This window comes from Musa acuminata, chromosome BXJ2-6 (assembly GCF_036884655.1).
Source record: "Musa acuminata AAA Group cultivar baxijiao chromosome BXJ2-6, Cavendish_Baxijiao_AAA, whole genome shotgun sequence".
Lineage (NCBI taxonomy): Eukaryota > Viridiplantae > Streptophyta > Magnoliopsida > Zingiberales > Musaceae > Musa > Musa acuminata.
Window position 1 is genome coordinate 38,470,167 of NC_088343.1, and position 27,158 is coordinate 38,497,324.

Here is a 27,158-nt window from a genome sequence, read left to right on the forward strand (position 1 = left end):
CTCCTACGTTGAAGCTGAATCCAAAAGTTCGATCAAGATAGAATCCATGAATCAGTGAATTTATTTCTTGTTTCTTATTTAGATTATGACAGGAAGAATGGATAGGGCTTTTCATTCAGGAAAAAAGCTTGATCATCGGAGTCACAGAGAGCTGATGATCATGACAGTGGTTCCGAGGAAGGAATCGGCTGGGCTCTAAAACGCATTAAAGACCCTCACCAAATCCAAATCTCAAACCACGGAGGCAGCAGCTATATTAACTTTCATCAGGATCTTATGAGGAACTGTTGCTGTAGATTTAGTGTAGGTATGTCGGGTGGAAATCTAAAACCAACCCTAAGAGAGAGGAGCCCATCCCATTCTGCATTTCTTATAGTTCCCGGTCAAAGACTAGAGCTTGATTGATGCCAGAAATCTGCACCACCTCTACGTATACGTTTGCATGGAAGAGGAGACCATAGTAGTGTTGGAAATGGTGGTGTTCACTCTCTCGGAGCTGTGCACACGAGTGCAGTATTGGAAATGTATTCTCAGATGCGACTTGTCAAAGCAACCAGATCTCTCTCTCTCTCTCTCTCTCTACCTAAACCCCTGCGGTGGGTAACGTATAAACAAGCGCCTCCCGGCCGAAACAGTGCGAAGAAATGAGTAAAGAATGCAACATCATGACTCTCTGCGTCAGAGTTGAGGGGACCGGAGCTCGAGGCTGCCAACTCGAACGCTGCAGTATTGACGCAGGTGGCAGCGGATGTCCGGAAGCCAACCACCACCACCACCACCTTCCACTCCTCACCCGCAAGGAGGGCCGCCACCGCCGCGGCCAGGCGACAACTTTTGGCGCCTCAGGACGGGCGATGTGGAGGGAAGAGCGAGATTAGGTGGAGTGGAAGGTGGCATTCTTTGTGCCAGTGGGTACTGCAGCCTGTGGTGTGGTTATTGTGTTGATGACTTGTCTAAAAGATCATATATATTTTCTTTGTTGATATTTAATGCTATTATTTTTTGATCGATTTTCTTACAAAAATATTTTCTTCCCCCTTTTTGTTTTTTCAAATCCATCATGTCCTATTTTCAACCTCTCAAAAATATTCTGCAATCGTCAACGTAGGTTGCAGAGGCAGAAGAAGAATCCACTTCATGGCAGGCTTTGGATTAACATGGCGTTGATGCGTAATATATGACGTTTGTGCACCGCCATGTACGTGACAGTAAAAAGCTTTACGTTGACCGAGGGGGTACGGCCTGGGCTCGCCATCACGGGTTTTATTACCCTAAATGGAAACTACTAACCAACGGCTGAGATCGTCTTGGAAGGACACAAAAAGATTTGGTCTATTTACCCCAAAGCCCTTCATCTTTTCAGAAATTACCAACGATGACTGACGGCGGCTATGGTTCCATAAAACTGGGCCGGTGTGCTACTTCAGTAGGCCCAATGCGGCCCAATTAGTAGTAATGAATGGGCTTGGCTCGGTGCCTTTGATCAAAGTGAGAAAGAGAGAGAAGATGTGTTGGTGGAGGAGGAGGAGGAGGAGGTATAAGAGGATGGGCAGCCATGCTTGCTTTCTTTCACCATCGATGACCTCCATGTGATCGTATAAACAAATCGAGAGCTTATAGAGAAGAAGGGAGTAAGATATTCGAGCAGTTTGCAATGATACCGAAACAAGCAAGAACAGTCTCATGAACAGCGTATAGAGCTGGTGTTTGGTCCGAAGGGCAGGGAAGAAAACATGAATCCTTTCTCCCGTGATCAGTCCATTCGCCTGCGATGCTCCCTCCCGCAACAATCCAAACGACTGCCTTCATTTCATATACATGCAAGGAAAACGAGGATCCTTGGTGTTGCCGCTCGAAACAGTGATGCCGTGCGATGGAACCTCGGTGCACATACGTGCTTGGCCGCACTCGTCTCCGGGGAGCAGTCCCATGTGTGTGATCTCTGCGTCTTGTATCGTCGCCTCTTGTCCTCTTGCGTGATTTGATGGGCTGCCTCACCGCGGCCGCAGCTTTCCGGCGCAAAACTTCGGGTCACAGTGCCCCCATTCTTGTCCTCGGCATCTACGCCAGTGATGGCTTATTGAGAGGGAGCTCTCCAGACTGGTGTATCGACTTGGGTAGTGACCCGAGCTCGGTTCTGTAGGGACAAGCAGATCTGCAGTTGTTCTCATGATCATGATGAGGATATGTGCGATGGAGAAGGAATGTTTAACTGTCAAGTATTAATTGCAGCACCAATAAACTCGATGACTAATTCGAACGTTTGGAGTTATCGAACGTGGCTGACACATGGACTATGAGTGTCACAGGATACGATCATCTGGTGATTGATTAGCCAACACTTTGATTGCCGACCACGTGTGCCGCTCAGAACGACCTGCACTAGGATCTGCCGGATCCGCCGTGAGGCGTCGTCGACGTGGGGACGGACCTACGGGTCCATCCTCTCAGATCGCCATCGCGGCCGTGCATCCGCCAGTCTGGCGTCTTCCCCCTCCTCGTCTCTAGCGCACCTAAAAGCGATAGCAGCTGTCGATCTACGGATCATCCGTCAACCACGAATCCACGATCAGAATATTCCTAAGATTTGTTTTCGAAATCTATAAATGCTAAAATGATTATATTTGTAGTAAATAATATCTACGGCTGGAAGGCAACACTGTACTTGATTGGGGCATTACCAACGTGCACAGTGACCGACGTATCGAGGACACCTTATCGAGGCATCCGGCGACTCCACGAGTGCGTGCAAGCTTTTACAGCACGATCGAGTTCATACCGGTGCGTGTAATAAATCGGCACGGGAAGCCTGAGATCGTTAAATTGCTGCCGCGTGCGAAGAGATGGTTGGATAGAGGACAAGAATTAGAGCATGCAGAGGTCTCATATTACATTAGAAATCGTAGTGGTAAGAAGGATTCCAAGTGCACGGAGATTATGAGAGGTGGTTGAGGGCGTGCCGTGATGCATGGGATGATGGGAGAATTGTTTCGGGGATCTGTGTGACATGGGAAGTCTAGAACAAGTCGCCGGATTCCAAAACAAACAAAAGAGCCACAGGAGCCGATTTTAACGTGACCGATCACATGCCAAACGCCATCGCCGCTAACCGCAGTTACACCTTTTGTTCCTCTACCTCCCCTCTCTAAGTAGTAGTAGACCCGCTCCACAGCGGCTCATTGCGTACCCACACACTCGCTCTAGATTTCTCTTCGGCTCTCTCTCCCTCTCCTCTGCTCTTGTGACAACCCCCTTGTATCTGTTCTTAAGGTGTGGGGAGTTGGCGTTGCAGTTGTTGTTGTTGTTCTGCAGTTTGTTTGTTGTTGCGGTAGGGAAGCTTCGGAGGCAGCTGCAATGGAGGTCTGCAGTGTGGGAATGAAGGCGAACGTGTGTTTCGGCCAAGTGAAGAGGAGAAGCGTTGGTAGTGGGGAGAGTGGGATTTGGGGAGAAGGGATTGGTGGTGGTGGTGGTCTAAAAATTAAGGTGTGGGAAACCAAGGTGGTAAAGGGTGTGAAGAGGAGGAACTCGGTGGGAGCTGCAGTCGCTGTTCTCACTTCAGATGTCAGTGAGGAGACGATGGTAAGCGATTTCTTGTTTCTGGTATCCTCATTTCCTGTCACTTCTGCTTCTAATCGATTCTGTCATCGCTCCAGGTTTTGCATGCACCGATGTTTGGTTACCGGACGGCAGAGCCCAAGAGCGTTGCATCCATAATACTGGGTGGAGGGGCAGGCACTCAGCTCTTCCCTCTCACTAGTACAAGAGCCACGCCTGCAGTAAGAATCAAGCTTCCATCTCTCTCTCATGACTGCTTTCTTATTGATTTGAATTGTTGTGCTGGAATTCAAGTTCCTTAAACATTGGGATTTCTCTTCGAGAGCTGCCCCATGTCTTTGCAGTTCTCGACTTTAGCTACGGTTCATCCGGATCATGCTTGTTTCAAGGTTTCTGAGCCTCTCTCTTTGATGCAAACATGAAATGAATGCATGATTTTTCACCTGTAGGTTCCCATCGGTGGATGCTACAGGCTTATTGACATTCCAATGAGCAACTGCATCAACAGCGGGATAAACAAGATCTTCATAATGACGCAGTTCAATTCGGCTTCACTGAATCGCCACATTTCTCGTACATATATCTTCGGGAATGGAATCAACTTTGGTGATGGATTCGTCGAGGTAACATTCTTGAACTGGTATCCACCACTCTGTTTGCCAATCTACACCGCATTTTTGTTTGATTCTTTTGTCGACCGGACTCATTAGAAGCTTATAGCAAGCAGGTTTTAGCAGCCACACAGACGCCTGGAGAGGCTGGGATGAACTGGTTTCAGGGTACAGCAGATGCCGTCAGGCAATTCACTTGGGTATTTGAGGTGAGCAATCTGATTCGGCAAACGATAGATTCAATCAGTCGTAATAATTATTCATGTGGAGTTCTTTATGATGCACGAAACTTGGGAATTATGTTGAACTCTGGTCTCGCATTTTCGTTCAGGATAACAGGAACAAGAACATCGAGCACATAGTGATATTGTCCGGTGACCAGCTTTACCGCATGGACTATATGGACCTCGTGCAGGCAAGTCTGAGCTCACACCATGAATTCTTTCAAGCCTCCTTTAGGATTTCGATTGCTTAGATGATGATGCCTTGCAATATGCAGAAACATATCGATACTGGTGCTGACATAACAGTGTCATGTGTGCCCGTCGGTCACAGGTAGATCCCCTTTTCTTCTCTCCTTTGTCTGCAGTATTTTGTTTACATATGCGCTTGAGCAGGAATTGTGCGGATTCTTTCGGTACTGATCGGTGTTTTGTTGTCTAAAAGCCGAGCATCTGACTACGGACTAGTGAAGATCGACAAGACGGGCCGCATTTTCCAATTTTCTGAGAAACCAAATGGTGCAGAATTGGAAGCAATGGTGAATTAATCTTCTCAAAATTATTTGTTCTTGAGTAATTTGATGGATATCTGCCATGAGATAACCCACTGTAAGGGAAAAAAACATTTGATGATCTGCAGAAGGATGGCGGAAGCTTTCTCAGATTGTCTCGTCAAGATGCCATGAAGTACCCGTACATTGCATCCATGGGAGTCTACGTATTCAAACGAGATGTTCTTTCCAAGCTTCTACGGTAAGAGACTCTCGATCTCGTTCTCCGGTTGCGTCTTCCGCATCTTTATTCTTTGTCTTCTCTCCTTAGGTGGAAGTACCCGAAAGCAAATGACTTCGGATCGGAGATCCTTCCTTCTGTTGTCAAGGAGCACAATGTTCAGGTAACAGAGAACGCTTGTAAGCACACTCTGCTCGTAGTTTAGATAGAGGGGCTGATGGATCTCAGCAACTTGGCAGGCATATATATTCAATGATTACTGGGAAGACATCGGAACAATTAGATCCTTCTTCGATGCCAATTTGGCTTTGACAGAACAGGTTGGTATTAGCTTTCGCAGAACGCATGCAAACTTCATGCTGAAGATATCATCTGAACTTTTTGTGCAGCCACCAAAGTTTCAGTTCTACGATCCGATGACTCCTTTCTTTACATCTCCTCGATTTCTACCTCCGACAAAGATCGAAAAGTGCAGGGTATGCCGTCGTGAACACCCACTTTGGCCTCACTGTCATCGAATTCCTTGGGCATCATGAACTAAAAGTTCATACGTACAGATTGTGGACGCAATCATCTCACATGGATGCTTCTTGCGGGAGTGCAGCGTGGAGCGTTCCATTGTTGGAGTACGCTCACGTTTAGATTTCGATGCAGAGTTGAAGGTTTGCATCGCTCTCCTCGTTTGATAGAATCGTGGATTTGTGCTAATTTCCGAAGGGCACCGCAGGATACGATGATGATGGGTGCTGATATCTACGAGACCGAAGCTGAAATAGCATCTCTGCTGGCGGATGACAAGGTTCCGATTGGTGTCGGGCAGAACACCAGGATCAGGTGAGACCTCGCGGTCAAACTCGTTTTGGCAAGAGCTTGGTCAACTCTAAGGTTCTTCTTTGATTGATGTCCAGGAACTGCATCATCGACATGAATGCGAGGATAGGGAAGAATGTGGTGATAGCGAACAAGGATGTAGGCACTCCACTGCATCTGACATGCTTGCAGATGGATTCTTTTCCCGTGCTAACTTGCAGAAAAAATTCCTTTTGTTGCAGGGGATTCAGGAAGCAAATAGGCCATGCGAGGGCTTCTACATACGATCTGGGATCACAATAATTATGAAGAATTCTACCATCAAGGATGGAACAGTGATATAGAATGATAGATTTGAGGTGTAATATGAAGAATACATAGAGGAGAGGATGCTACGGCCAGAATGGTAACCCATACTGTCAGGATGGAACTACTCGGCTGATACTACTGTCTCCATGATGTCTCTTGCGTTTTGCTAATAACAAGCTGCAATGATGCAGCTGCGTCCTTGTATGTAATCAGTACGTTCTTATATCATTTCATCAGCATCATGCTCCTCTGTTCTGTAAATAAAATGATCTCTAGATAACCTATGTTTGGTCTCATTAATTAGTATCAATGTGATTCCACTGTTGCATCTTGTTGAACTATCTTCTTCTTCTTCTTCTTCTTCTTCTTCTTCTTCTTCTTCCAATTTGTTGGTATGAAATGTGATTACAAGCTTGAGGAGGGACACAAAATCCTTCTACATGCTGGCTGAAACCAGCAGTCATCTTCTAGCTCAGTGTCCTGCATCCTTTCTCTTGTTTGCAGCCTTCTAGTGTTTGCCTTTCATGGCCTTTGCCCTCTTCAGCTTAGCAATGGTTCGAAGTTTGTGAGACTGGAGGGTGATCACTCTTGTCGTGGATGGTGATTCACCTAGAATGACTTCATAGCCATCTCTGTATGAATCCATCCCTTGAGCCAGCAGCTGCCAGAACAAGCTACCTGCGGTTGCACCACCAGTTCTAGCAGACAAATATACTTTGGAGTACACTGTTCTGAACATTGCATCCCTTTCGTCATTGCTGAAGCCGGGATCCTTGCAAGACTTTCCGAACTCAGTCACCAGCAATGGCTTCTGAAGAACGTCGCACGCATCGTGGAGGTGGATATCGAGCCAGTTCTTCAAGAAAGAAAGCTGCGATCGATCGTTCGAATCGGGTATCCTGTTCATGTGATACAAGATCCATCAGTGAAGAGATGGAGGATATCGTATGAATTGGCACTGATGTGATGATCGTAGTCGTTGTTACCATTGGTCAGGGTAAGAATGAACGGTAGCAAAATCGATTCCTGGAATCTGGTTATTGGAGATGAAATCAGTTCCAACTTGAAAGCCGGGGTTGGATTGTTTCTGAGGTGATGATTCACCATAGAACCCCTCGAGACCAGCTTCCAGCAAGTGCTTGTCGTCTATGGATTTCAGGTAGGCAGCCATCTCTGTGATCCATTCCTAGGCAACAATCAAAATGAACGAATCAGCTATCAATGTAAAACACTACTGCCAAATAGCATAATCCTTGATGAGGATTGGCCCCAAAAGCTTGTAGTTTCTGGAAACCTGTATGCTCTTCCCTGACAAATCTGAGGGGCATCTGGGCTCATTCATGAGTTCCCAAGCAAAGATTGTTGGATCATCCTTGTAGGCAACTCCAGTTATGGTGTTGACTCTTGTGACAACAGTCTACAGAATAAGAAGAAACACTTCACAAATGCTAGCTTTGATACAACAAGTGGTACAAAGGGTAGTTTCTTTTACTGTGTTCTTCCATGTTGTTCATATGGATTGGTCATTTCTCTTACTGTTTCCTGTTGGATTTGTCCAATAAGATCTCTTCTTTTCAGTTTGGCTCGAGATTAAAAGTTATGTTAGGAGATAAAAACTGTGATTGTTGGTAAATTGCAGTGATGACAAAGAATTAGAGGCAAGGAAGAACACAAAATGATATTGACAGGTAAAAGTAATTCATCAAATGACCTTGATATGACTTTTGTAGTAACCTTTGACAACAAGGTTGGTGAAGAATTCATCATCAGATCCAATGTTCTCCCCCTGATCTCTTGCCCATTGGACATACTGCTTCTTCCCTCCAAAGCTATCGTAGTTGTTAACCAAGCTCAATATGAGCTTGATGCCATACTTTCTTGCCTCAGACACCACAAAATCCAACCCCTTGACCAGAAGAAGAGAGAGAGAAAGAGAATTCAGAAATCAAATAAGAACTGGCAAAAGCCCACAAAGACAGTTGAAGATAAAAGGAAGGCAGTATGAGACCTGAAAGATCTGTTCACTGTAAGCTCCTGGGGAGTTCTGCAAGGCATTGCTCCCTCCATCGCTGAAAGCCCAAGTCCTGGCCACAGAGAGGCCATGCCTGGAGGCATCACTCAGAGCAGAGGAGACCTTGTCTCTTCGAGAAGGATCTGAGGCCAGGGTCATCATCCAGTAGGCATTGAAGCCATTTGCAAAGAATGGGTTCCCATTGAGAACAAAATGTAGCCCCCTCGTCTCAATGAACCCTCCTGCAGCCTCAACACCATGATGTGAACCCAACAGCAGGAGCAGAATGACACATAAAAGCCTCAGCTTCCTCATATCTCTCTTCTTCCTGCTGCTTCTCCCTCACTTGAGATGGCAATGCAGGTAGAGGAAGCCCTGATTGGAAGGTAGAAGTTGCAGCTGGTGCAGAGGCACCCAAAGGATAACCTGAGCACAACCAACAAGGGTTAGGCTTGTCAGGCCTCCATGTGACGTACCTCATAAAGTACTGTGGTGGTCATTTGCACCTTGACGAATGTACTGAACTCAACACAAACCATGCATTTTGCGTTGGCTTGGCATGTTTGTATTTACAAGATTTACTGTGTCAGCTTAATGAAATCGCCGTGACATTCCTGTGTTTGTTAATTTTGTTTCTATCGTAAGCGACGTATGTCCTTTTATGATTCGTTGCTTCTCACTAGGGTTTGAGCACCTTTGCACGAAGCAGAACCTTTGCTTTCTTAGATCTGCTGATGAACTACTAAGGAATCAGGAGACCTGTGATCTACTGCACTTCTCCGGATTCCTGGAACACAAATTAAAAGAACGTTGGTTGAGCTGCAGAAGCGCAGGACGACCACGAGAAGGAAATGGGTGTAAAGGTCAATTGGACTCACAGATGAGTATTTGGACACGGAGGTTCTCTTATAACACCCAACTAAGTTGACCGGAAGCTGCAGAGCAACCATTCCATTCATCGGATCACCGTGTACGTGCACGTGGGAAGCACGTGACTTCCAAGAAAGCACGGCCAATGAGCGATGGTTCCGCAGGGTTAGCTTCGAGATGCGCGTGAATGCTTGATATGCGTCAGCCGCAGGATTGATGTCTTCCTCCCTTCGTCTCTTCGCCGCAAGTGGGCGCGGCCCGAGCTTCAACGGTTCGATCGAACCGGCTTCCGTTTCCGGTCTGATCTCCACCAATAAGAACCATTAGTCACCCATCAACCTGCCTCGTGGGACCCGGGTGGAGCCCGCGAGGCCATATTACTGCCATTGCACGTGATGTGTTCCTCTGTAAATGCCCTCGGCATTGCACGTGATGTGTTCGACCCGTGACCGCGCACATGTATCTCTGGGCCTCCGAAGCAGACTGCGGCGGACGACGGTAAAAGATCACACGAGTTGCCCGTCGAGGCTTTCACAAGGCTCGTTTTTGCTCACCATAGCCGAGGTATCTCGGAAGACCTTCATGCTGTCTCCAATGTTCTTTCGCCTTCACTTCCACCTGCCCAACCTACAACAAAACGATGAGATAAGACAAGGATAACCAGAGGAAGAGAAACAAGGCTCTCCTTCCTCCTCCTCATCCTCGTCACTGGGAAGGCCATTCCTTCGGCTGTGTTCAAGAGACAGAGCAAAACCTTGCAACCGAAGGCTGAATGAAGTGGGCCTCGAAGACTCAAGGTGCAAGAGGCGAAACGAGGAGGAAAGACGACAACGGAGCGACGCGGAGTGTCGAATCCAGCTCCAATTCCCCAAGACTTGATATTAAAATTCTTTTTCATATCAAAATGGGTTCTCATCGAAATATTAACTTGGTATCAAAATATAAATATCAACCAGAATAGCATAAACAGTAGAACAATAAATCAATCACACAGTAAGACCAAATCTTTTAATGTGAAAAACCTAATATGAGAAAAATCATGAAACCATAGTCATCTCAAACTTTCACTATCAATAATAATGATAACATGTTTATAATAAATCTTCTCTAAAATAACTAGAGGATCACAATAACATCAAGAACATAAATCTTGGCTCATGAATAACATATCATCATCACATAGGATGGATTTGAGAATTCTAGATCTCATAAAATGGATATAGCAGGAAAATACCTTAGAGAGGGTAAACCATAGATCAATATCATTAGGATTATAGAGTTTACTATAAGAATTCTCCGTATAAAATTTAGGCTAAAATTGATAATGTTTGACCACCGATCGTCAAACAAAAAACTCAAGATCATAATATTTTTCTCTCATTTTTCTCTCTCTTTCCTCTCTCTCTTTCATCTCATGCACATCACGAATCCAGTGACATCTCACATCAATATGCTTGGATCTAGAATGATATATTGAATTCTTAGAGAAGTGAATGACACTCTGACTGTTATAGTAAATAGTATATCCTTTTTATTTCAAGTCCAATTCATGTAGAAACTTTTTCATCCATAAAACTTCCTTGCATGCTTCAATAATTGTTATGTATTCTGCTTTTGTGGTTGATAGAGCAACACCATTCTGTAACTTTGATTGTCAAGAGACTGCTCCCCCTACAAATGTCATCAAGAATCCCGAAGTGGACTTCTTGGAATCAGTGTTACCTGTCATGTCTACATCTGTGTAGCCTTCTAACATAGGTTCATCGCTGTTAAAACATAAACACAACCTGGAAGTACCTCTTAGATATCTTAATATCCATTTCACTACTGTCTAATATTCCTTTCCAGGATTAGAGAGAAATCGGCTAACAATTCCAACTGCATGAGCTATATCTGACCTAGTACAAACCATAGCATATATCAAACTACCTACTGCAGACGAGTAAGGCACTCTGGATATTTCTTCTTTTTCTTTCTCACTTGTATGATATTGTTTCGAACTAAGCTTGAAATGACATGCAAGTAGAGAACAAACTGCTTTGGCTTTACACATGTTGAATATTTCAAGAACCTTTGCAATATAAGTCTCTTGAGATAGCTAAATCTTTCTTTTCTTTCTATCACGAAAAATCTTCATGTCAAGTATTTGTTTCACCGATCCTAAGTCTTTCATGGCAAAAGACTTACTTAGCTCTCTTTTAAGCTTTTTAATTTTTCCAGTATCATAGCCAACAATCAGCATGTCATCAACATATAGCAGTAAAATAATAAAATCATCATATGAAAATTTCTTCATAAACACACAATGATCAGATGTGGTTCTATCATACCCTTGGCTCATCATAAAGGAATCAAACTTCTTGTACCACTGTCTAGGTGCTGTTTGAATCCATATTAACTTTTCCTAAACTTACATAACATATTTTTTTTTCTCTTGAGTTTGAAACCTTCTGGTTGTTTCATGTAAATTTCTTCTTCTAAGTCACCATGAAGAAATACTGTTTTCGCATCAAGTTGCTCAACTTCTAAATTCAAGCGAGCAACCAAACTAAGAACAACTCGGATAGAGGACATTTTCACTATAGGAGAAAATATTTCTTTAAAGTTAATACCTTTCTTCTGACTGAATCCTTTCACAACTAGTCGTACCTTGTATCTTTGTTGTGAGTTATTATTTTCAGACTTTAACTTATTAACCCATTTATTCTTGAGAGTTTTCTTCTCTTTAGGCAACTTTACCAAGTCATAGGTATGGTTCTCAAGCAAGGATCTCATCTCTTCTTACATGGCTTTAACCCATTCATTCTTATGCTAATGTAAAATAGCTTTTTGGTAAGTTTCTGGCTTTCCCCCATCAGTAAGCATAACATACTCATGTGGAGAATATCTGGTAGATGGTTGTTGCTCTCTAGTGGATCTTCTCAATAGAATCTCAACTGGTGGTGGAGGTGTTTGTTCAGTTGGTTTAGCATCATCAACTGTAGGAGTATCCTCACTTACATTCTCACTACAATCTTCTTGTTCATCTCCTTCATGATCATCATGAACTATAGTTGAAGGAACTGGACCCAAACTCTAAGGAACATAAATAGAGGTTTTTGGCTTCTCAACATTATCACCATCATCAAACAATTGGTCTTCAAGAAATATAACATCTCTGCTTCTAATAATCTTCTTATTCATTGGATCCTATAATCTGTACCTAAACTCTTTATGACCATATCCCAAGAAGATATATGCTTTTGCCTTATTATCAAGCTTGGACCTCTCATCTTTGGGAATATGAACAAATGCTTTACACCAAAAGACTCTCAAGTGATTATAAGATATATCTTTTCCTTTCCATACTTTCTCTGGAACATCCTCTCTCTAGAACATCACCTTTCAAAGGAACTGATAGAGAAAGATTTATCAGGTCAACTGTAGTTCTCATAGCCTCCCCCAAAATGACTTAGGTAACTTGGCATGAGAAAGCATATACCTAATCTTTTCTTCAATTGTTCTATTTATCTTTTCTGCCACACCGTTTTACTGAGGAGTTTTAGGAACTGTTTTCTCAAGCATGATACCTTGGAACCTACAATAATTCTTAAAAGGACCCCTGTACTCGCCATCATTATCTGATCGAACACACTTTAGCTTTCTGCCAGTTTCTCTTTCAACACTGACATAAAACTCCTTAAAAACATCAAGTACTTAATCTTTAAATTTCAAAGTAAAAGCCCACACTTTTCTAGAATGATTATCAATAAAAATAACAAATAAAGAGTACATCCAAGAATTCTAATTTGTATAGTACAAACATCAACTAAATCAATAACATATGATCTTCTAGATGATGAATATGTATGAAATGCAACTCTATGTGTTTTTCCAACTAAGCAATGATCACAAGATTTAAGATATGTACCTTGCAACTTTGGTAAGAACTGCTTTCTAGCAAGAGTTTGAAGTCTCTTCTCGCTGATATGACCAAGCCTCTTATGCCAAAGATCTATACTTTCACATTTTTGAATTGCATTAATCTTTCTTTTGTGTAGCTTAGCTTCCATGATATAAAAAGAGTTAAGCTTCTTTCCTCTTGTTATAATTAGAGAACCTTTAGTAAGTTTCTATTTGCTTTCACCAAAATAATGCGCAAAGCCCTCATCATCAAGTCTGCCTGTAGATATCAAGTTAAGACGAATATTTGGAACATGTCTGACATCTTTGAGTATTAATTTGCTTCCAATCCTGGTCTTCAAGTAAATATCTCTACTACCCACAATCTTAAATGTACTACTATTTCCCATTCTGACATTACCAAAATCACCAGCAGTGTAAGATCTGAAGAAATCACCATGAGAAGTAATATGAAATGAAGCACTAGAGTCAATTATCCAGTTACTGTCCTGAGCTGCAAGACTGATACAACCATTATCATAAATAATAATGATATTACCTTTAGTAGCAACTATATTAGTTTCTTTCTCATTTTTCTTCATTTCATTCTGTTATCGCTTTCAAAACCTACACTCTTTCTTCATGTGACCTAGTATATTACAGTAAAAACATTTGATATCTCTTCTAGATTTGGATTTTCCTCTATAACCATGTGGATTTCTGCTATGGCTTCTTCCACGTCTTTCTTGTTTTTCAGTAACAAATGCACCAGAAGAAGATTCACCCTGTTTTTTCCTTCTGGCATTTTCATTTAGCAAACTGTCTTTAACCATATCTATAGTTAGAGTCTCCTCTGGCATGGAGTTACAAATTGTCACCACATACGTTTCCCAACTTTCTGGTAAAGAGCTAAGAAGTAATAATCCTTGCATCTCATTATCTATATTCATTTTCATAGTAACCAGCTTGTTTGCAAGACCCTGAAATAAGCTTATATGCTCAAAAATATTATCACCATCTTTATACTTCAAATTCACAAGCCTTCTGAGGAGAGAAATTCTATTTCCCACTATCTTTTTCGCAAAGAGATTTTCTAACCTTTGCCAAACAACATCAGCTTTGGTTTTATCAGAAATATGCTCATGCAAGTTTATATCCATCCATCTTCTAATATAAGCAATAGTTTTTTCTATGTTAAATTTTTTATTCTTCATCGCCCATAGTAGAAGGTTTATCTTTAACTTTGATAGGCTTATACAAATCTTTGTAATAAAGCAGATCTTCCATCATACGCCTCTAAGTGGAATAATTTGATTAGTTCAATTTAATCATACCATCTGACTGCTATATTTCAATCACACAAGAAAAACTAGCATCAAAACACCTGATGCTCTGATACCACTTGTTAGGAAAAACCTGTTAAAACGGAATAAATTTTTTCCCTCTTTGTGTAACAAAATATGTTTCTCATCAAAATACCAACTTATCGAAATGTAAATATCAACTAGAGCAGTATAAACAGTAGAGCAATAAATCAATCACATAATGAGACCAAATCTTTTAACGTGAAAAACCCAATGTAGAAAAAACCAAGGGACCGTAGTCCACCTCAAACTTCCACTATCAATAATAATGATAACAGATTTACAGTAAATCTTCTCTAGAATAATTAGAGGATCATAATAATATTAAGAATATAAATCTTGGTTCAAGAATAGCATATCATCATAAGATGGATTTGAGAATTCTAGGTCTCACAAAGTGGATACAGTAGGAAAGTACCTCAGAGAGGGTAAATCGTAGATCAACACAGTTAGGATTGTAGAGCTTACTGTAAGGATTCTTCGTATAAAATTTGGGTCAAAACTGACAATGTTTAGCTACTGATCGTTAAGCAGAAAACTTGATATTCTAATCTTTCTCTCTCTCAGTGCGACTGCTCACGTTCACTGTGCATGCTCGTTGATCTCTTGTTCGCTATCCTATATCTCTTTTGTCTTTTAATTAGTGATTTAGGCTTAAAAAGCTGTGCATGCTCATTGATCTCTTGTTCGCTACCCTATATCTCTTTTGTCTTTTAATTAGTGATTTGGGTTCAAAAAGCCCAATTATCCAAGCCCACATATGGGCTGGACCCAACAGACCATGAAAGAGACGAGTAAACACAACGGAGATCTGGGAGGGAGCAAGGATAAGAGGTGGCGGTGTTACCGGGTTGAATCCATAAAGGTTCATCCGGATCCGATATATTACAACAATGAAGTCGCGGATTCGTTATGTTATCGGGTCGGATCGGGTCCATCAAATTCTAACCCCAACACGTAGCTTTTCTTTTTTTGTGGAAAAGAAATCATAAAAATATCACGATATTTTTCCTTCTTTGTTATGATCACAACAATAAGCATTACAAATCAACGAGAGAAAGCAACACCCGAATGCATCAAAGCTGCTACTTGAAGTAGATCGCAGGCGCGTCGGAGTTGGGATGCCACGTACCGGCCTCCCTCATGTACTCCAAGTATCGCAAGAACTCCGGCGTGGCTGTTGCCTTCTTCGGTGGCTTCTCCATGATTCTGATGACCGGGTGCGCCTTTATTTCCCTGGTGGTGTTCGATCTCTTCATTTCGCTCACCGTCGCCGCCGCCGCCGTCGTCGTCGCTTCGTCGCCCTCGGCCGGGTCGAACGAGGACTGCCGGGACAGCAGGCGGCGGTAGCCTCGCCGGCTCCTCCGACGACCCGAGGCGTCCGACATGGCTGCTGAAGGAGGGAGGTCGTGGTCTTGCTTGCTTGCTTGCTCTTCGGGGGTTGGGAGACCTTTAAAGCATGAGATATGGCTGAGGAGGTGAGTGGGGAGTTTAAAGCATATCCAATCGATGAGTTGCAGGTGGAACGTCTCAGTCAGGAACGCTTCCTTGAAACCCCCCTTTGGATGAGGTAGTCTGACATGGTGTGCTCGTCCTTTTGACCTTGCCTCGCCTTGGCGGCCATCTTCCTCTCCTGGACGACAAAGTCAACCGAAGTAGACACAGCTTTACTGTGCAGGGCAAGTATAAAGACAAACTGATGTGGTCTCACATTTTTATTCCTTTTGCTTTTAGTAGAAGATATGCTTTGACTCCATGGATGATTTCTCGCTTGGTTGTCTGTTTCTTCCTCCTCTGCCATTGTAGCTTAGCTGCCAGGAAATCATGGATGATTTCTTTGGCTGGGTCTTTGAAGCACCAACCCCCCAACTGTTGCCAATATCTTTTTCAACCTATTGCCATTTGACCAATCGACATATTTGGCTCTGCTTTTGATGATGCAGTGCAAAATAAGAGGCTTAGCGGTTGCTTCTTTAGCAGCTAAGCTGTGAAAATTACTTCTGCTGCGTAAGTCTGCATGCCGAATCGTTCTTTAGTTTACGCCTTTGTCCCTGACGAGAATAGGTCTACCATTTTAGAGAGATGTGGTACAAACTTCATGACCATGTCCTTACAAGAACGTCTTTTTCTAGTCATTGGGAGCTTGAAAGACTTAGTGCTAAGTTGAATATGTTCCAAGCTTCTTAATACTCTCAGACATTAGTTTTGGATGTTTAACGGACATAGGAAAGATTTAATTAATAATGAGGTTAAATTGCATTACAATATCACCATAATAATGTTAGTTTGGTAAGTTTTCGGGAAAATCAAGCTTGTTATCTCCTATTGCAACTATAAATAAGGGCCTGAGCTTTGAAGCCAGATGCACCATAAGAAAAACTAATTGTTTATTTTGGATTTAATTTATATTAAGTTCACACTTAGTTAAAATAATTTGGGTTTTTTTTGTTTAGTAGAATAATTGTTCTTTTTATAGTAGAGTTTTGCTCTTTCGTCCGTGGACGTAGGTCAATTCAATTGACCAAACCACATAAATCTGATATCCTTATTTTTTTTATTTTTCTGCTTTATTGTATTTATTGGGTTGCCAAATTATTCTTTGGTAAATTTTCTAGGGTCAGCTCTAACAAACTGGTATCAGAGTCTGGTTTCGGGATCTTTTGGCAACGATGAGAAATTCGATAAAAATGTCAACTTTGGTATGTGACAGCTCAAGATGGAAGTCATTCTAGTACAAGACGGAGTTGATTTGGCACTATAGAAAACTGAGAACATTCCAAATGATACGTCAAAGGAAGATCTTACAGGTATAGATAAAAAGGCCCGATCAAGCATTTTTCTAAATCTCTCTAACGAGGTTTTACAAGAGGTAACTACGGAGACTATGACTAAGAACATGTGGGACAAGCTTAAAGCCTTGTATATAAAGAGGACAGTAGAGAATCATCTCTACTTGAAGCAGAGTTTGTATATGCTTCGGATGACTGAAGGTATATCTATACTCTCACATTTTGATAAATTTGATTCCTTAGTTATGGATTTGGAGATTATAGATGCAAAAATTGATGACGCAGATAAAAATAATGATTTTCTAACCTTTAGACAATGGAAGGCTTTGATTGAGAAGCAAACAGGTAAACAAATTAAGCAGCTTAGAACAGATAATGGTATGAAATTTTGTGAAGGTGACTTTGATGAATTCTGCAAAAATGAAAGAATTGTTCGGCATCGTATTGTTAGGATGACGCCTCAGCAAAATAGTGTGATCGAACATATGAACAAAGCACTCTTAGAGAGAGCGAGGTGTATGATCTCAAAATTTTTGCATCAATTTTCACATCTATATTCTTCAAATCTATAACTAAGGAATCAAATTTATCAAGATGTGAGAGTATAGATGTACCTTCAATCATCCGAAGTATATACAAACTCTACTTCAAGTAGAGACGATTCTCCATTGTCCTCTTTATATACAAGGTTTTAAGCTTGTCTCACATGCTCTTAGCTGTAGTCTCCGTAGCTACCTCCCGTAAAACCTCGTTAGAGAGATTTAGAATAATACTTGATCGAGCCTTCTTATCTATACCTGTAAGATCTTCCTTTGACGTATCATCTGGAATGTTCTCAGCTTTTTGTAGTGTCAAATCAACTCCGTCTTGAACCAGAATGACCTCCATCTTGAGCTGCCACATGCCAAAATTAACATTTCTGTCAAATTTCTCGACAACAATCTTTGTTATTATCATCGTTACCAAAAGATCCTGAAACCAGGCTCTGATACCAGTTTGTTAGAGCTGGCCCCAAGAAATTTACCAAAAAATAATTTGGCAACCTAATAAAGACAATAAAGCAAAAAAATAAAAAAGACAAGGACACCGAATTTACATAGTTCGATCAATTGACCTACGTCCACGGATAGAGGAGCAAAACTCTACTATAAAAGGGACAATTACAAATACCTTAGAAAAATGTTCCTAGGCTATAAAACACCTGAAACTACTAAATAAGAAAAACCTAAATTATAAGCCTAAATTATTTTAACTAAGTGTGGACTTAATATAAATTAAACCCAAAGCAAACAATTAGATTTTTCTTATAATGCATCTGACTTCAAAGCTCATGCCCTTATTTATAATTGCAATAGGAGATAACAAGCTTGATTTTTCCGATGTGGGACTATATCACCATAATAGTAATAAGTATTTATCAAATTATTGGTATCTCTCGGGTCACATTTTGTTTAAATAAGGAAAAGTATACGTGAAAATTAGGATCAATTTTACGTAATGCCAAAAGAAAATTAGGATCGATTTTACGTAATGCTAGAGGAATCATTACCGCATGGCATAGAGGGGGAGGTCATAAGTGTCTATAACATAAAATCGATTTTCGATGGAATGAAAAAGATATTTGGTAGAATCGTAACCATAGAATACGACCCTAATCGAAATGCATACATTTGTCTCATACACTATAGGGACGGTGAGAAGAGATATATTTTACATCCTAGAGGGGTTATAATTAGATATACTATTGTTTCTGGTATAGAAGTTCCTATATCAATGGGAAATGCCTTACCATTGAGTGTGGTTTAAACTATTGATTTACGTAATTAGAAGTAACCAATTAGGTTTACGACGAAACCTAGAAATCGATCACTGATCCAATTTGAGTACCTCTACGGGATAGACCTCAACAGAAAACTGTTGAGTAACAACAGTAAGTGATTGAGTTTAGTAGTTCCTCATAGAAAATTATTGACTCTAGAGATATGGTAATATGGAGAAGATAAAATTGTTTGAAGCACGGACAGAACCGGAAACACCCCTTGTTTTAAAGAGAGGAGGACGAGTTATTCACATTTAATTTGATGGTCAGAGGCGAATTGAAAGCTAAGCAATGGTAATTAAGATCCCCCCGGGGAAAAAGAGAGATGTCTCCTATGTTACCCATAATATGTGGAAGTATCGATGTAATTTCATAAAGTCATTCGGTCTGAATGCTACATGAAGAACATAAGCTGGAATAGGGAGATCTAGGATGTAGAAGATCATATTAAGTGATTCAGCAGATTTGGATTCCTATATATCCACTCATGTGGTACTTCATCTTACGATTTATATAAGATCCATCTATCTAGATATCATCATATACATCTAGAAAGCTAATGAATATGCTTGTGTAGGAATTGAAGAATTTCGAATATTTAGAAATCAATAATCTAAAAATATATCTATAAAAAAAATTAAATCTTTTAATATGTGAGATTAATTATAAAACCTTAAATTATCATCACTCACTTCCTTATAAATTTTCTCATATAAATTCTAAAAAAATTATACCCTTTCTCTCACCCTATAGAGAGTACCTTATCATAGAGAGAGAAATATAAAAGCATCAAAATTATTTTTTATATTTTATGAGATGTTCATATAAGAACACAATCTTAATTATGTGATACATAATTGACCACATCAAGCTCAATTCGAACTAATTTCATATGCATTACACTAATAAAATCATATTAACAAATATTATTTAAGATAATCAGTTATATTAATAACTAATTTTAAAATACTTACAAATCTCAACACTCATGTAGAATAATAACCTAAAGCATGAATACACAATTGACCACATCAAGTTCAATATAAATTAATTTACACTAATAAAATCATATTAACAAATCTAATTTGAACTAAACAAATAAATTAGTGACCATACTATCCAAAATGAAATGATAACATAGAACAACACGGATAACAATTTAAGATAAACAAAGATAATCTCATACCATCATCACTTTCTTTGCTTCTACCCCAAATACATACAAATCCTAACGTAAGCGAACTCACGTTATAAAGGACTACTTAATCAAATAATAATAAGATTAATATCTTAGCAGAAAACCCCAATAAACATGAAAACCCAATAAACAGACTTCACTGACCTTCTTCTGCTCCTCAACAACAGCAGGCGAAGCGGCGGCGGAGGCAGAAGCACCACCGCCGGGGCCGGTAACAGCGGCTGAGACAGAAGCAGCAACACCACCTCCTCCTGTACGTCCAAAATCAGATGGGCAAATAATATAGTAAAGAGAATCTTTCTATCTAAAGCCGTTCAAGCAAAAGCTGATCCGACGCTCAAGATGAGATCATCGACGTTCTTCTTCTCGAGGAGCTTGGCGAAGAGGGGCGGCCAGTAGGAGTCGATCTTCACGTTCTCTGCCTTCGCCAGGGTGGCGATCCTCTCCGCCTGATGGTATATTTTCCAGAAACGGCAAAGAACAACCGCATCTCTTGAAAAGAAACCGCAGTTTCTATTTTCAGAAGAAAAAAAATCAAATGCGGAAGAAGAAAACGGGGAAGAGGGAGAACCGTGATGGGGAGGTCTTCGTCATGGAGGATGAGAGCAGCGTATGTGCATGGGAACTCCCCGATCGACATGGCTGGACGCAGTAAACAAGAAAACACTGACTATCTGCAAATAGAACTCGGAAAAAAAGAAAGGGGAACATCAACCTAGCAGGAGTTGTTCGATGTAATACTAAGAGAATACAACTGCAGAAGCGATCATTACCTGAAGTAAGAAGAAGGATTTGGCCGCGGCGAAGGAGGAGAAGTTCTAAGTTAGGGTTTGCGCTGGGGAGCGTGAGGGAGAAGCCCGGGAGTTTATATACGGAGCAGTGCCTGTCTATAAAGCGTGATTCGCGGAACGAAGACGGCGTGGGGGCGTCACGCGATTGGCATGTCACTCGTGGGCCCCGAGGGTCCCATACTAAGATCCAATCAGAATGCAGCAGCGCAACGGGTCATCACAAAACAGGTAGAAAATTTCGTTTCCTGTCCCTCCTGTTACGAAACGGGATGCTTCATATCATATATATATATATATATATATATATATATATCAAAACCATTCCTCCAATTAATTTATGAAAGAGAATACCAATCACTAATTGATGTCATAACTGGTGGGCATATCATTTACATAACAAACCACATTATTATTTACATGAATCAATAAGAATGAAATTGTCATATTTTTCTTTACATTGGGATATACAGTATGCAATATGATACGTGAGGAGCTACAGGCCACCGTCTGAGGAGTTTGTTGTGAGGGCAGATGATCTCCTGAAATAGCGCGGGGTAGGCCTCAGCCAATCTTGACCATCGATCCAAGACTTGGTAACAAAAGGCGCGGCTTCGAGCGGTGTCAGCCTGTGAGACCACGCAACCCTTCCTGTGACGTCTGAGCCACGACCAAAGCAGCTGTACTCCCCGTAGTACGCCGTCCTGCTCGACACCCAAAGTAGTTCTGTGAGAGACATGCAAGCAGACCAATGACTTCAGCCACCGAAGCAGTATGCCAATGTTACCTCTGGTTGCGAGGCTCGTTCCAATCGTTCCAACCTTCAGGTAGCACTGCGTCGGACATGTAGGTGAACGCAAACACCACCCTGGAGTAGGGTCCCCATGGCCGCCCGAGGATTGCAGTTCCAGCTCCGGTGCCGGTGATCTTGCACTGCAAGAAGCTATACCCTGTGCTTTCAGCTGCACTGGACCGGCGTTGCGCCGTGATGGCTCCGCCGCCCGGTGATGTCGAGTGCAAGTGGCATTTCTGGTGGCGAACACATCATCAGAGTCGACATCAGCTGCAGTGACAAGGATCGGATTCTGAGTAAGGACTTACTTCGAAGAGAGCGAGGCCGTTCCCGCAGATGAAGTCGGTGGCGCCTTCGATGTAGCAGTTACTGTAGTAGTGGCGTCCGGTGTCGTCCAGGAGAGTGTCCTGGAAACCGATGATCCTGCAGGAGTAGAATGCTGCTCTGTCCCCAGCAACGTGCAGGGCGATAGCTGGGCCATTTGGACCAAATGTGTTCTGGAAGAGAGTCTCATCCATTACTAATAGCTGCTCGAAAGAAAGAAACACTCTTCTTTCATGCAATGTAAGAGTACCTGAATCGTGAGGTATCTTCCAACGAAATCTGAAGCTAACACTGAAACCGTGGGAGATTCTGATGATGTCCAACCTTCACCCCATGTTATGACTGTGGACATTGCATTTGAGCCGCTCAATGTTATGAAGGGCTTGTCAGCTGGAACAGTCACCTTCTCTCTGTACATACAGTTTGGAACGAGGCAGTGCTGTCAGATGTGGTTTGCATTTTAAATGAACAACCCATGCATCATCTCGTTGTTGCAGAAGAAAGGAGCTTAGAACAGAGCACCTGTAAGTCCCAGGCGTGATCAAAATGAAGACGGGCTCGGTGTTCTTGGAAGGCACGGCATCGATGGCGGCCTGAATGTTTCTGAAATCTCCCTTCCCGGACTGGTCGACTCTGACGAGAATCGCGGAGGATGGATCCGAAGAACCTGCCGCGGCGGCCACCGCGAAGAAGGAAGAAGCAGCCAACAAGGCCAACAGCGCAAGGCGGGTGTCTCTCAAAGTCTCCATGGCTCTTGCAAACGTAGAATTCTGCATGCTAATGGAGGCATACTTAAAGAAGGAGAGCAGTGACAGGAGCCAGCCACTCTCTTGCTCAACAAGCATGGCGGATGTGTGATCTCGAAGCCGTCTGCTGGCGTGTTGTGTGGATGAAACATTCGAACTCGCTGATGTTTGTGTGCGCTAGCAATCAATTGACTTTGTGGGCTAAGATGCATGGATTACGTAGTTGACCAACTTGAAATGAACCATGAGAAGATCGACCATGGAACATTACATGCGCTGCACATCCTAAGCAAGAACTAAAAAGATATGACATGACACGACACCTGTCCTCCGCTGCTGATCTCCTAGCCTGGAGTTTACACAAGCGCTATTCTTCCTCCTCAAGCTTAGCTTGTTTGCAGGAACAGAAACAGTAGCTTGACATTATCTGTGATATGCTCGTTGGCTGCCAAGTCTCAAATGGGGGCTGCATTGCTCAACATGCAAGAAAGATTTGGCTCATAATCCACACTGGATGATGGCATGATCTTTGTCAAAGTCAGCTGATGTAACTACAGAAGCAATTTTGCTGGCTTACAATTGTGGTTACACATGTTTCCTAGTCTCCTACTCCCCCACCCATGTTGAGAAACCAATAAAAATATCTGAATCAAGATTTTTGAGCGGAGAGAATCAAGATTTGAGAACAATGATCATACAGGTGTTATCTTCTTTTGACATATTTATTATTTACAGGGAGAATATTATCGATCAATCATTATTCGACCTATATTCATGTTCAAGCTTGAAGAAGAAGACGAAAGCTACCTCTTATGGATCTGTTTACGTGGACATAGGTCTAAGATAGATAATTATGGGTTGTCTTTATCCTTGTCACTTATAACGCTTGAGTCTCACACATATTGAATTACAACTAGTATATCAATAAAAGGATAAATAATATGTATATATTACTCTTATTTTATGTTATGATTTGTAATGCCTATGCTTTATAAATATGACAAATAACATGTCTATATTTTTTACTTTTAAGATTAAAGTGTATACTTTACAAAAATATCATTCTTAGTTTTTTACGAAATATTAACTAAGCATGCATAAGTATGAATGTCTATATTAAGTATAGCACAACAAATCAAAGTGTGCTAACAAACCTAAATATGAGGTTAAGTTATGATAATAAACACACATATAATGACTAAAAGTAACGATTGAATTGTAATCGATCTTGAGTGAATTTTAAGGCTTGAATGAGTTTAAACATAATTAAAGGAAGAAAATTTAAGTTTTAAACCATATATAAGATACTTAGAGATGAACAGAGTAATGAAAAATTAAATGAGGATACAAATAAAAGAGAAATGTTATACTAAATGTTAATATGCTTAAGTGAGATTGAAGAATGAGTTTAGATTTAAAAAAATATTATCTTTATCCAAATCCAATTAAACTCAATTAAAATTATTGTAACATTAAAATTATATTAGTAAAAGAAGAAAATAAAAGAAAAGAAGAAAAAAACTTGAAATAAGATCTAATGAGATTGAGCTTTACACCTTAATGCAACCTTTTAAGTACCTCTACTTTAATTTTAGTCTCATCCTCTTTACTCAATTAATAATCCAAGATCATTTCTCTTTTTTTTTAATCATTCTCTAAACTTATCTTAGGAAGGCCATGAAGCCCTAGCTCTAAGGAAGATTAATGTAAGAAAAACTTAACTATTCCTTTGTTATACTTAGGGTTTTGGTTTTGTAGGCTGATATTTTTAACTACTTTTGAGTAACACAAACGTTGAATTTATTTTTAATTTTTGAATATGTTTTGGATAATTCTCTTGTGGTTTTAATATCATTAGTATAACTTTACTCTGAGATTGGTGCATAGAGTTGTTATGGTCCCAATTTGAGGTACTTAGAATCTCCTATTTTCTAAGAAGGGATTCTGTTCGAATTGAATTAACCCCTTAGGAATATAATTAGGCTTTGGTCTTTAAAAGATTCTATTAGAGTTATGTAAGATTTGAAATTGAGTGAATACCATATTTGTAAACCAAGATATGATGTTTATAAGTTTAGACAATCTCAATCTAGTTTCATAGAACAAAATAAGTGTTGGTAGTTGAAGTAGGAGGGTAATTTAGCCTCCAAATAATTCAATTTTATGTTAAATTTTGATATGTATTTAGTTTTATATGTCTCCTAGTCTTCTACAAAAGTTCATGATAATTCAAAATCATTTAGTTAGTTTGAATAGTGAAGTAAAACTTCTTAACATAATTGTGTAATGTTTATGGAGTGAATTGTTAGAAAATTTATAGTGAAATTTAAATGAACTTTTAGGTTAAGTATAGTCTATTTTATAAGAGATTTTATCAAAAAAATTTTATAAATTATTACTATAAATTAATAATTCAAGAGGTAAGGTTCTTAATTAAGATATCTCATGATAATTATAAATCAATAATTTTAGTAGTGATCTTTTTTTGACATCATCATTTTTTTAGTTTAAACAGGTAAGTATAAATTTAATTCACTATAAAATAGTTATCGTATAAATTATCATATGCATAATATATTTTAAAAAGTATGTTTCGAATGATATGATTGTCATCGGCTAAGAATGAGCTAAATATAAATATATATTTTTTGTAAGGATAAAAATCTATAAATTATGATAAAAATATATTGTATACATGCATATACGATGATATGTGATTGCACGAGTTTTCTATGACATGCGTTGTGGGATTTCATGTGTTTTCTATGATGTAGAGTATGAGAGTACATGTATATATTATGATGTGCAATGTGAGAGTGCACATATATATTACAATAACGTGTGATGTAAGAATACATGTATATATTATGATATAAGACTTAGAATTTCACAAATTTGCTATGTTTTCTACCTGAGCATATAAACATTCTGAATTATTTTACCGTAAAATTTTCTCTTTATTTTGCATATACTATGTTGTAGGATTATGAAGTACATGATGAGGTGCTTATTGTTAATTGTTATATGACGATGAATTTAAAATATGATATCCATGATACATGCTCACTTGAATAAAGCTATAAAAGATTATACTTACTAAGTGATTACTCACTATAGACCATATTTTGCATGTAAAGATATTAATACCAGACCCAAGTGATTGTCTAGGGAAGTACGCACGTGCAAGCCAATGCTAATATAGATATGGATGATGACCACTGAACATTTTATGTATAAATTTTGAACATGTTATGTTTGGATTTTTTTTAATTTTTTTTACATGTTATAATTATGTACAAGTGCCAAAAACACTATATATAAGGGAAATCCTATCATTTTGTCTAGTGAGTTAGCATGTTTTACTTTAATAGTAGTAATATATATGGGAAACACTATATACAAGTGCATTCCTATCGATATCGATAGATAGTAGTAATGAAAATTAAAATATGACATCCTACTTTAGTCTAGGGTATGAGTGAAATAAGAGTACTACCATATTACAACGCCAACATAGAAACGAGGCTATATTGATATTGTTAAAGGTCATTAAAAGCTATCTCCGAAGAATATTGCTCAGCAAATATAGACGCTAACATGCATATATTGATATTGTTAAAGGTCATTAAAAGCTATCTCCGAAGAATATTGCTCAGCAAATATAGATGCTAACATGCATGATACAAACCATCATACTACTTTTGCCCTAATTGGTCCAATAGGTGATGTCACTAACTTAATCACAGTCCCCAACTCTATAGCCATTGGTACCATCGATCGAGATTCCCTAACTCAACAAGGTGTCCGACATCTCAAGACCGCTTCAGGCCTATCAAAACAATAGTCAAAGGGGTATTTGGTCCCCGATCATAGAATTCAACAAACCATACCACCCCTCGTTCTACCTCTCAATTAATGAACTCAAAGTAAAATTTTATATGGATTCAACTACAACAAATGGACCAGGAAGAGATACAATAAGAGTTCTAATAATCAAAATGAGATATACTGATCACCCCCACCTTGGTCAATCACTATTTACTCAAAAGATGATAGCACCAACTTAATGAAACACATTACAATATTTCTCACATTATAATATTTTACGCGATATATGTGACACCTCATATGTCCTAATATATCATGCCTTCCCAACGTCTGGCACAAGAATGATAAGCTCGCTTAAAATCAATTTCCATCTACTTTTTCATCCAGTTGGTGATAAAGTTCAAACTTCATTTTCTCGAGAATGTATGCCATTAGCCTTTAGTGACAATACTCATCTGACTCAAACAAAGGGAAGAAAAATACGCTCGAAGACTTTGCCACTTGATTC

The 27,158-nt window shown here is 40.1% G+C and overlaps 4 protein-coding genes across 5 annotated transcripts; 1 reads left to right on the plus strand and 3 right to left on the minus strand.

The window, feature by feature from the left end:
- The first annotated feature begins 2,844 nt into the window (after positions 1-2,844).
- On the plus strand, positions 2,845-6,576 carry LOC135580934 (glucose-1-phosphate adenylyltransferase large subunit 1-like). Of its 2 annotated transcripts, none has more exons than XM_065114065.1 (15): positions 2,845-3,579; positions 3,654-3,776; positions 4,005-4,178; positions 4,283-4,375; positions 4,498-4,581; positions 4,666-4,721; positions 4,833-4,926; positions 5,028-5,140; positions 5,210-5,282; positions 5,359-5,439; positions 5,485-5,595; positions 5,677-5,781; positions 5,847-5,953; positions 6,028-6,088; positions 6,172-6,576. In XM_065114065.1, the coding sequence occupies exons 1-15, from the start codon at positions 3,355-3,357 to the stop codon at positions 6,271-6,273; spliced, it is 1,602 nt and encodes a 533-aa protein (XP_064970137.1). In that variant the 5' UTR covers positions 2,845-3,354; the 3' UTR covers positions 6,274-6,576. The 2 variants fall into 2 exon arrangements, with proteins under 2 accessions (XP_064970137.1, XP_064970138.1); XM_065114066.1 differs by having other exon boundaries at positions 2,855-3,579; positions 5,509-5,595.
- Positions 6,570-8,676, minus strand: LOC103989216 (mannan endo-1,4-beta-mannosidase 1-like). The gene is made up of 5 exons (XM_009408016.3): positions 8,247-8,676; positions 7,950-8,144; positions 7,533-7,655; positions 7,225-7,424; positions 6,570-7,137 (listed from the first exon to the last, which is right to left on the minus strand). Exons 1-5 carry the CDS (start codon positions 8,562-8,564, stop codon positions 6,747-6,749), a joined length of 1,227 nt encoding a protein of 408 aa, XP_009406291.2. The 5' UTR covers positions 8,565-8,676; the 3' UTR covers positions 6,570-6,746.
- Positions 8,677-15,450: 6,774 nt separating this feature from the next.
- On the minus strand, positions 15,451-15,753 carry LOC103989217 (uncharacterized). The gene has a single exon (XM_009408017.3). It carries the CDS (start codon positions 15,751-15,753, stop codon positions 15,451-15,453), a length of 303 nt encoding a protein of 100 aa, XP_009406292.2.
- Positions 15,754-21,323: 5,570 nt separating this feature from the next.
- On the minus strand, positions 21,324-22,841 carry LOC135613649 (putative pectinesterase 11). The gene is made up of 5 exons (XM_065110680.1): positions 22,599-22,841; positions 22,327-22,486; positions 22,061-22,249; positions 21,747-21,988; positions 21,324-21,663 (listed from the first exon to the last, which is right to left on the minus strand). Exons 1-5 carry the CDS (start codon positions 22,823-22,825, stop codon positions 21,456-21,458), a joined length of 1,026 nt encoding a protein of 341 aa, XP_064966752.1. The 5' UTR covers positions 22,826-22,841; the 3' UTR covers positions 21,324-21,455.
- Positions 22,842-27,158: the final 4,317 nt, after the last annotated feature.

Excerpts from the sequence above, each read along its gene's own strand:
- LOC135580934 (XM_065114065.1), top strand. The coding sequence starts at position 3,355 with ATGGAGGTCTGCAGTGTGGGAATGAAGGCGAACGTGTGTTTCGGCCAA. Across the intron at positions 3,580-3,653 it reads ATGTCAGTGAGGAGACGATG|GTTTTGCATGCACCGATGTT; the intron begins GTAAGCGATTTC and ends TCATCGCTCCAG. Across the intron at positions 4,927-5,027 it reads GTGCAGAATTGGAAGCAATG|AAGGATGGCGGAAGCTTTCT; the intron begins GTGAATTAATCT and ends GATGATCTGCAG.
- LOC103989216 (XM_009408016.3), bottom strand. The coding sequence starts at position 8,564 with ATGAGGAAGCTGAGGCTTTTATGTGTCATTCTGCTCCTGCTGTTGGGT. Across the intron at positions 8,145-8,246 it reads ACAGTGAACAGATCTTTCAG|GGGTTGGATTTTGTGGTGTC; the intron begins GTCTCATACTGC and ends CTTCTGGTCAAG. Across the intron at positions 7,138-7,224 it reads CATTCTTACCCTGACCAATG|GATACCCGATTCGAACGATC; the intron begins GTAACAACGACT and ends TCACATGAACAG.
- LOC103989217 (XM_009408017.3), bottom strand. The coding sequence starts at position 15,753 with ATGTCGGACGCCTCGGGTCGTCGGAGGAGCCGGCGAGGCTACCGCCGC.
- LOC135613649 (XM_065110680.1), bottom strand. The coding sequence starts at position 22,825 with ATGGAGACTTTGAGAGACACCCGCCTTGCGCTGTTGGCCTTGTTGGCT. Across the intron at positions 22,487-22,598 it reads ATCACGCCTGGGACTTACAG|AGAGAAGGTGACTGTTCCAG; the intron begins GTGCTCTGTTCT and ends CTGTATGTACAG. Across the intron at positions 22,250-22,326 it reads GAAGATACCTCACGATTCAG|AACACATTTGGTCCAAATGG; the intron begins GTACTCTTACAT and ends ACTCTCTTCCAG.